The sequence below is a fragment of the Alnus glutinosa genome, chromosome 8 (assembly GCF_958979055.1).
Source record: "Alnus glutinosa chromosome 8, dhAlnGlut1.1, whole genome shotgun sequence".
In the NCBI taxonomy this organism is placed as follows: Eukaryota; Viridiplantae; Streptophyta; class Magnoliopsida; order Fagales; family Betulaceae; genus Alnus; species Alnus glutinosa.
Genome location: NC_084893.1, coordinates 15,550,661 through 15,561,132, shown reverse-complemented (window position 1 = coordinate 15,561,132; position 10,472 = coordinate 15,550,661). Strand labels below are relative to the sequence as shown.

The window sequence follows — 10,472 nt, the reverse complement described above, 5'->3', positions numbered from 1 at the left end:
ATGGATACATTGTTTTATCGGTTTGAATGATGATATCCATTGTCATTTGTTCACTAAATGGATACATTGAATGATTTGATTTCAAATGGGTACTCTTTGTGATTTATCTTTGAGTTGGATTCATTTAATGGTTCTAAGGTTTATGGTTGAGAAACTTGAATGACACCTTAAGCTTAATGTTCTTTGGGTGTTCAAGTGGAAACCAAGAGTGTGAGTTGTTGGATTTGGTTTGGTAGATTCCTTAGCCTTAGTTCCTTTTAATTTGCATATTTCATTTCATCTCGTTTATTTAGTCTTTTGTTCTTGAATCAATCCTCAAACCTTTGGAACTAGGTTAAAATGAGGTTGATTAAACAAGACACCAATGTTTGACCATTTCCTTGTGGATTCGACCTCGTACTTGCACACACTATATTGCAAACGATTCGTGCGCTTGCGAGTACTCATTAAAACTCACAACACTTGCAATCCGTCTGGACGTCTCAGCAGCCCGTCTGGATGACGTCCAGTGATCGATCAGCTTCAAATTTTATTTCCAAGTTCAAATAAGGGAAGATTGATGCAACTGTCCGGACAACATGGATTCCCGTCCGAACGGGCTCATTCATCAGGCAAGAATCGCAATTCAAATACAATCATCCGGACGTCAGTCAGCATGGTCCGGACGCGCGTTCAACAGATATGGAAATTACGTATTCAACTTCAACTGTCCAGACACCTGCCTATCATGGTCCGGACGCGCGCTAAACAGATATGGAAATTGTGTGTTGAAGATCAACCGTCCGGACGGCCATCCCCCTTGGTCCAGACGGGCAAAGCCTTTTATGGAAATTACTTGCAGCGGACGTGCGACCATCCAGATGACAATGCCTCACCGTCCGGACGTGGCTCTCAAACAGGAAAGATTTTCAGCGAAAATCTCGAAATTTTCTGTCGCACAGTTGTCCGTGCGTACGGCCCTGTTCACCATCCGTACAGCGTCCGTACTTATCACAGCAGTCGCCAATTTGAACCCTCAGCCTATAAATAGAGACCCTTGGGAATTGAGAACTGTAAGAATTCGGTATTGAATTCCATCAGAGCTTAGAGAGTTATTTTGTGAGGTTATTAGAGCTGATTTGTTCTCTCTCAAGCCATTGCAAGTGTGCTATTGCTGCGCTATAACTGAAGTCTATCTTAGGGGTCGGCCCTAAGATAAAGGATTCCATTGAAGACCCCTTCAGGTAGGAGACTTGGTTGGGAGGCGTTCGTGTTGGGTTACACGTTAGAGAGTAAGGTACGACCACTGCATCCAGGGTATGTGAGTGTTACTATCTTGTATCTAGTCTTATCTTCTTGTCTTCTGAATAGTGGATATCCTGGGTTTGGCTGCCCCGGAGTGGTTTTTCTCATCTTGAATTTCTACTTTGTTAACAAAAATTCTTGTGTTGTTTATTTTCCGCATTGTTTATTTTTGTTAACACTTGTGCACACACTTGTTGTTTATTTTAGAAGTCAATTCCATTTTTCAAATCTTGTTGCGAAAAAAAAACAGAGAAAAAAATAATCAAGAAGACTACAAAAATATAAAGTTACAAAAACAGATTTAGTGCCTAGACAGTGAAACCGTAATCTTTTACCCTTCAGTCTGTTTCTTCTTCTTCTTCTTTGTGTTAAAGGGCGTGCTTCGAATCTACTTCAAATGAAATGGAAATGAGAAAATACAAGAATTTAAAACTCAAAACAGAGAGGTTTTAGGGTGAAAACAAGCGACTGACGGACTGAGAGAGAGAGAGAGAGAGAGAGAGAGAGAGAGAGAGAGAGAGAGAGAGAGAGAGAGAGAGAGAGAGAGAGAGAGAGAGAGAGAGAGAGGCAACATTAAGACTGAAGAAAGAAGTCAAGACTGAAGAGATGAAACCATTTTCATCTTTTGTGTTAAAATTAAAAACTACATCAAAACGAGGTCGTTTTGGTGTTATTTTTTATATGTAATATATATATATATATTTTTTTTTTTGTATATATGGGTAGGTGGTTAGCGGTTATTAACCGCCTATTCCTACCACTAAAACCGCTAAACACCCTACTATAGGTGGTTTTTTATAACCGCTTTCAAAAGCGGTTATACGATTATGCGGTTAGCAGTTATAACTGCCCCGTTTATACAGGCATAACTTCTACAATGTTCAGAAAATGCACTACCTGTCATCATTTGTCAATGGATTCCCTATTTGTCCATATCATTGTCATCAGCTTACACTAGTATCTTAAGTCATTCGCATACCCAAGATCCCTAACAAGGCCTTCAACTTCCCACATCGACAAGAAATCAACATCATATGATTTGACGTCATCCCTATACCCCCCAAGATACACAAAAGGATTGTGTTGCACTATTCCACCATGGTGAATAATTACATCAACCAACATATCTGCAAGAGCATTATATCTTTTTAGTCAAATAATTTTTTGTTGTTGGAATTCTAATAGAAGACAAAATATTCACGTGACAAATAGCTAAGGTTTACATGAAAAGTTTGCATGCAAGATTTATTATACATTGCATGTGTTCAAAAGTTCGTCAAATGTTTACTAACATGCAGCAACATAAAGTGGTAAAATGCACACAAATACGCAAAACTGAAGGACCACAATCTCATTGGTATGTCTAAAAGTTGAAAACAGAACCTGAACCACATGTTAACTGCACATCAAGTGGTAAAATGCACACGAATACACAAAAATGAAGGACCACAATCTCATTGGTATGTCCAAAAGTTGAAAACAGAACCTGAACCACATGTTAATACTTTATTCTCATAATGTTCACTCAACTACCCCTAAAGATAAACACATAATCATAATTTATTATTCTCACCATTTGTTTTCCAAGTCATGTGAACATTCACATCTGACCCACATGTCCTAAACTTTGTTACCAGACAAATATCCACATATACACATCCACATCGTATCAGACAACCCACAATAACAAATTTCAAACAAAAATTTTATAAAACTGTTAATTGGACATCAGTAATAACAACATCATTTCCTAATTTTGAGACAAAATAACCCAAAACCCTAAATTAGGGAAACAACAACATAGAAATTGTGAATGAATAAGATATTACCTTCAACACAACGCCAGGGACGATGAGATTTTTGGTACTCGCAACAGGAACGGAACGATTTCGACAAGATTTTACACAGCAATGCCAAGGACGACAGAAACGATGATGAGATAAGGTATCAAATTTTTTGGGTGAATGGATAGGATAGGTCCTTACTTTTTTCAGAATGTTCTGTATTTGCTCCTCGATTTTGAGAAAAAATTTTAAACTGTCGCCCATCTGAAATTTTGCAAGATTAGGGGCTAACATGTAAAGCTAAAAGCTTGCAAATAAATTTGTATCCAAAAACGGCGTCATTTTACCTGATATGTCAATGCCTACGTGGATAAACGGTGACTCACCATAACGGATGTTGGGAAAATGGACAAAAAATTTACCGAATGGCTGATTTCAAATCTGCGACAAACTTAAGCAGTAAAATTTGATTTTTAAACAGTGAATAACTGATTTCAAATCACATGTTGAATTAAGATTTATTAGACATTTACTCAAAATTTAATGCTACATCCTATTCCATAAAACATCACACGGATTCCAGGCAAATTTTATTTAGGAAATAATCTTTGTGGAATACAGTTTTAATTGAGCAAAATATCACTCGGTCAAAGTTTCACTTCTTGGATCTGTCAATTACGCAATTCTATGACAAATGTAATCGGCATGATTTGTGAACAATAAAGTTGTGCATGACCAGTTTTTTTTTTTCCGCCAAGGAAGGAAAAAAAAAAATACAGAAGAAAAGTTAAAGCGGAATAAATAATATGTTTAATAGGATTATATTCTAATAAAATGTGAAAATCTGAACCATTATCGGTGAGATTAACGTAAATCGTTGTAATTTTGAAAATTGATTCTATTGTGATTTGATCAGCTAGGTAGTCGACTGTGGAGAGATGATTTAGCGAGGCCGAGGCGCCTGGAACCAACGGATCCCATCAGAGCAGCACCATGCTCAAAGTAGGAAAGAAACTGCCAAAGGACCATCTCCATCCACAACGGCCACCAAGCCTAGTCTCGACAGGCAGGGCATGGTGGGTCTCAGAAAAAGTACACGCTGGCACTTCGCACGTGGCCACAGGGGTTTATTTGTCCTATTCTCTCCCCCCCCCCCCCCCCCCCCCATTCTGCCCCACACGTGTTTCTTCGGGCCCGCTCTCATCACGTTGTTCTGTTCAGGGACGATAAAAGATGGATAAAAAAGAGAGAAACGAGTAAAGGTGGTGCGTTGGAGTGTAGCAGGCCCCAGTCGGCAGGTGGTACGTGGCAGATGCCCGGCTTGTCAGTTATTTATTAACCACACCAGGTTCTACCCCTCTTTTTTTCTTAAAAAAAAAAAAAAAGAAAAAGAAAAAGAAAAAAAGAAAATGTTTACGATAAAGACGTGCCAGTATTCCGTAAATGCCCCTTGTAAGTCCCCAAAATTGCGGACTGACCGGATCTCTGTTTGTTACGAAATAGAAGCCAAGTAGGAGGAGAGGGGCCTTTCCGGTAACCGAATCCCAACATAGCCAAAACCAGAAACCAACAAACGGGTCCCTCCTCTACTTTACTTTTATTTTTTCTTGCTAAAAATGTGGGCGATTATCAAAGTAATTTTAGATTTTCTCTCTCCAAACCAAACGAAACCCTAAACAAACCCCACCATAGCCTTGCCACCTCTATTGCATGCCTTTTTGTTCATTTCCTCGTCGTTGTCGTTCTCTTTCCTATTTTTCCCCTCTAAAAGGCCCAAAGCAGGGTGGAACGCGTATAGATTACAGAGAGGTACAGTTTTAGAAAAAAGAAGACAAAGAATTAGCCTGCACACAAACCTTTTGAAGTTCATGGCTGTTGAGGCTCGGCATCTCAATCTCTTCCCCTCTCAACTCTTAGGAATCCTAGGAAACAGGTAGCCTTTTTTTTTTTTTTTTCATTTATTCTCTCTCTTTATTTTTATGATTTTTCAATCTAAAGTTATGGGGCGTGATGAAATTGCAGGGAAATGATGAACCCCATTGAGGCAAACAGCAATATGTACAACTCCCATATGGGCTACACAGTTCCATTATCAGGAACCACTACGACGGAGACTCTGTTACCAGCACACAGTTCTGTGGTCATTGATTCGATTCCTCCGAAAGGTGCAATGAAATCCGATAGCGGCCTCACCTACAACATCCCCATACCAAGAAAGCGCTCAAGAGACTCGATCAACCCTTTCTTTTCCAACCCAAAACCTCAACCCCAAAAGAATTGCGGCTTCTTCTCGTTTCTTGGTGAAGACATTTCCTTCCAGATCCAACAACAGCAGTTCGATATCGACCGCCTAATTTCCCAGCATGTATGCCTATATCCTTCCTAATCAATATCCAATTAAAAGCAGTCGCTCTGTTTTTCTTTTAATTTTTCATTAGATGTTGATCGTGGCTGAAGTTTTAATAGTAATTTTTTTTTTTTGTTACAGATGGAGAAGGTGAGAATGGAGATTGAGGAAAAGAGAAAGAGACAAGGGAGGAGGATAATAGAGGCAATAGAGTTGGGGATGATGAAGAGGCTAAAGGCGAAAGAGGAAGAGATAGAGAAGATAAGTAAACTGAACTGGGCTCTGGAAGAGAGAGTTAAGTTCTTATGCATAGAGAATCAGATATGGCGCGACCTGGCGCAGAGCAACGAGGCCACGGCGAATGCTCTCCGAACCAACCTGGAGCAGATGCTGGCCCACGGGGCAGGATTAGACGAGACGGCCGCACATATGGACGACGCCCAGTCCTGCTGTGGAAGCAGCGGTGAGGAGGAGGAGGATCACAGAGAGGGAGAGGAGCGGCGCACGTTAGCGAGGACCGGAGGAGAAAGAGAGTGGTGTAGAAACTGTGCGAAAGAAGAGTCGTGCGTTCTGCTGTTGCCGTGCAGGCACCTGTGTCTCTGTACTTTGTGTGGGTCTACCCTCCACACTTGCCCCATCTGTAAATCCACCAAGAACGCCAGTGTGCATGTTAATATGTCCTGAACCTCAAGAAAAGATCGATTAAAGTCTAGAAAAGATGATGATCGATCCCATGATCTTTTTTTTTTTTTTTAAAAAAAAAAAATCCCTTCTGAATTGGTCAGGTTCATGCAGTTAGTCTCATTATTTCTTGTTTGTATTTTTCTTTCCTCCCCTCGATTTCTTGTTTGTGCATGGTACATCAATTTTCCTACTTCATTTTGGAAGGAATTAATTAATTAAGGAAAGGCTGCAGCAAATGGAAAGACCCCAAAATCGAGAACCAATTACATAAAGGAATTTGAAACCAACCATCTTCAGCCTAATAATTTCTTGTTGATGATGGCATGGACAATGTTGTTTTACATGGGGAATTAATTATTGTGCGTAGAAGAAGGTGAAAATAAAAAATGCAGGCGCATTTTAACTTAACAATGCCGTTTGTTGGAGTTATGGCTAAAAAAAATGCAGAGGGTCTAGACTCGTGAGTGTAGAGCGACGTACGGGATGGTATGCGGACAGCTAGTCGCCCTTTGGACCAGCTGGGTAACGGCAATGGAGAGCGTGAAAAGTACGCGCGTCCCGTACGCGTGGAGTCAACGAGGAAAGGCGAAAGGGACTGGTGTGAAGCAAAGGCTGACATGTAGGACGCGCGCAAATGTCGCTGTTGGGAGCAGTGGCATCCCAGTCCCAACGGCAGCCCTCTCTGATTTCTCTCTCTTGCCTGGATTGTGCGTACTGTAGCGCCCAGCCTTTGGACCAGAAGCCGACACCAGAGTTGGTGGTTGGAATAACCCCGTCAAAACGTAATAAGTAGGAAGAGAAATTGCTCCAAATTTTATAAATAAACTAGTAGTATTAAAGGGAAAGGGAAACGAACCCCAACTCATGTAGGATAAAGAAAGTTGCGTATTGTAGACGACGACGTTATGGGTTTCAATTCTTTCTAAATTATCATCAAGTAAATTAAAGTGCTTGGGACTCGTGCCGTGAGGCAATCCTTCAGGGAGGCTGATCCCTTTGGTACCTTACCTGTGTACAACCCTCTTCTGTCGCTGTCAGAATAGGGACCAGAGAGAGAGAGAGAGAGAGAGAGTCACGATTTGGGTTTTAAGTAAGATTAAAGAAGCGTTTTTATTTATTTTGTAAGTGGTAAAAAAGGAAAAAGAAATGAATGGGGGTTCAGGTAAAACTGGCAGCCTGGAATTGTGCTTTCTTGCAGTGGTAAATGGTGTACGGTCGTCCTTTGACTACTTATTACTCGGGCTATAAATTTTGGCGGTTAGGATTTTGTGGCACGGCTTTCTTTTTCTGATCCAGAATTTCAACGGGGACCAAACAAATAAAATAAAATAAAATAAAATAAAATAAAATGTATTCAGCTCTGACAATTGATTTAGAGAGGTGATTTCGGTACATCACATGTACAATAAGGGTACAACACCCTTCTCATATGGGGTGGACTCCACAGTGTGTGAATTTCCCCATATGAAATGAGTGTTGTACTCTTATTGTAAATGTTATGTACATTTATCCTTTTTCATTGATTTATTTGTCCGCTCAGACACCAAAAGAATAATAATTTTTTACTTCTTATCCCCGGTTAAAACGGCATGGGTTGTTTTGGATGTGATTGACACGTTACTTGGGGTTTGCGGTTCCTTTTCCAGAGGTGGGAAAAGTAAAAGTGAATAGTAGTAGGGGAGTAATATGAGGCGGCTTTTACTCACCTTTTATGGGGAATTGATAAAATTTGCCACTTGTTAATGACATGGAGTTTTTATGACCCAAAAGAAAGAGAAAAAAAAAAATGGAAATAGAGAATTTTCGTATATAGTATACTTTTATCCACAAAATATTTGAGAGAAAGGCTAAAGAGATTGTATTATTTGGCGTGAATATAGGATTTGAATTGACATTTTTCATGGACGCCTTGGAATCAACTCCACCATAAATGAGTGGAGAATTGTTTGGCAGTCGCATTCATTTCAATTGAAGCTCTAGAATCAAACGTCAACCTTTGTCCAATTAATGGAGGGACAAAAACCTGGGTGGGGACCACAAACAAAACAAAAAGAGTTACTAACGTCAAAGTTAGCATTTTATTTTGTCTGCCCCACTTGTGGGCCCTCACCAGATCAGGAGGACCATCTGACCCGCATTATGCCCTCTGCAACACGTGAATCCCATTCCCACCCACTTCTCTTTTCCTTTCCTCTTATCATTATTATCTTTATTATCTACTCAATTAATTGGCTTAAATTGCTATCACGGGCTACTTTCTTTTTTTTTACCCACTAGTTTTTGCATATGTTTATAAATTAAATTGAATTTGGGGTGTGGGGACGGGGTTTAAATAGACTTTTCCCCCTATACCTGGGTGTTTCTGCCTAGGAATCTCATCAAATAGCTTTACCCCGAAAAAAAGGTTATCCTACTTTTGGATTTTTTTTTTTCTTACAATTTTTAAATTAATTGTAGCACTGTAAAATCCGACATGACTTTTGACAGTGGAAGAGGCTCCCCCAAATTGTTCGTTTGTCTTTGAAATTGTCTGAAGAATTTCTGGTAGGTTATGAATGGTAACTATTTCGATGTTCTTATGTTCTTTTGATTACTGCAATATAATTAAAATTAAAAATAATTTGTTGGAATGTCAACGAGATTTCACTCTGATGTCTAAATAAATCTTTGAGATAAAAGCATACCCAAAGCACAATGAATCAATCTAGGGTTTGTATATAGTATAAGATGTATTTATAGGGTTGCGAGATGGAGTTAGGCATCAATTTGACCTAGGAGTGGAGTGCAAGGAATCCTAATTGGGCCCAATCCTTGGGTAGACCCACCCAGGGGTTCTGCTGTCTTTACTTGGGCTCACACTTTTTTGTAGGCCTGCTCCAGCCTTGAGGCTTAGGGCCCTTCAGATGGACCAGCTCTGGCCTTGAGGCTCGGGGCTCTTTAGATGGGCCGATCCGAATGAGATTATTCTCAATAGTTACTCTCAAATTCCATTTATCCGAGACATGCTCAGATAATGGGAATTTTGTGTTTCTGATCCTTGGATATCATGGGTTTAACAGCTAGATCTTCAATCATTGTTACTGTCGAGAGGCGTTTCAACTGTGACAACCTTCATTAATGTCGCCGATAGAAAACTCATAAGCTCCAACGTTTTTTCCACGTGTCCACCCTTGCTTGGTTTGCCTTTGGCGATCCCTGGGATTATCTGACACCAGATCACGTCTGAGACACGCGTCCTTCTCTAGTTAAGAGTTTCGACACGTCCTTTGGTGGGCCATTAAGAATTCTGTCTATTACCCATCATTCCACTGTCCTTATATCCATGCATCGTCCTTCCTCCTACAAATACTTGTCTCAACTCCCCTTGTTTTTCTTTCTCCTTCAAGAATTTGGATTTCCCTATGCACCTTCTTCTTTTTCTTACACTCATCTCCTATTTTCTCTGCAACTCAAACTTCCTCTTCTCTTCGCGTTTCAGCCCCCCCTTCTGACAAAAATGTCTTCTTCTGCCAGTTCCTTCCACTCTGACGACCAACTCTTGAGTGGCAACAACCTAGATGCTTCTCCCAAACATGGTGGAGAGGTCCAATCCACCAAGACCCATCTCGGTGTTGAAGCTCAAAACCCCGGCGAAGCCCCCGTGGGTGAAGAGATCTAGTTGAATCTAGATTACACCCACGATTTAAGGTTGTTAGGGATAAAATCAACCCTAGGGACACGTAGATCCAATGACATCTCGGAGTTATGTCTCGGACATTTGTTCCGCACAGTTCCGCACAGCAAAGAAAAGGTCGTCTAGGTCTAAAGACATCTCGGAGATATGGCGATGTCTCGGTCTTAACATTCCAGGTTACGGTATATAAAATATCCCGGGATCTCCCAGCCAAAACGGAGCAAACATATCTCAGATATTTGTGTCTCGGAGTAATAACGCCTCGGTATGATATCGAGTCGGTGTGATATCTCCTCGGAGTGATATCTATTGGATGTGTCAACATCTCGGACTTACACAACCCCGTTATGGTGCGGATATGTCCCGAGATCTCCAGGTCGGAGCGAACACATCTCGGATATCATCACCTCGGAGGTTGGCTGAAATGTGCTACAGTCTTCTAAAAGGTGCCATGCGCCACACTCATCTTAGAGTGCGATAAGGATAGAATCCTAGAAGATCAGGGATAAACTACAGATCCATAATTTATGGGATAAAATGGTTATTGACACGGAATCAAGTTTAAAGAAGTACAAACACAATCAACTACGAACTTCACACTCCTACTCGAACTCCCTGAAGATATGGTTAAAGTTCAACCAGGCTAGGACTCAAACTCCTAATCCAACTAGGTGTCAAGAAGATCCGGCCTATAAATAAA

At 40.6% G+C, this 10,472-nt stretch overlaps 1 protein-coding gene across 1 annotated transcript; it reads left to right on the top strand.

Moving 5' to 3' along the window:
* The first annotated feature begins 4,737 nt into the window (after positions 1–4,737).
* LOC133874480 (probable BOI-related E3 ubiquitin-protein ligase 3) lies at positions 4,738–6,163 on the top strand. The gene is made up of 3 exons (XM_062312307.1): positions 4,738–5,001; positions 5,091–5,433; positions 5,557–6,163. Exons 1-3 carry the CDS (start codon positions 4,937–4,939, stop codon positions 6,097–6,099), a joined length of 951 nt encoding a protein of 316 aa, XP_062168291.1. The 5' UTR covers positions 4,738–4,936; the 3' UTR covers positions 6,100–6,163.
* The last annotated feature ends 4,309 nt before the right edge of the window (positions 6,164–10,472 follow it).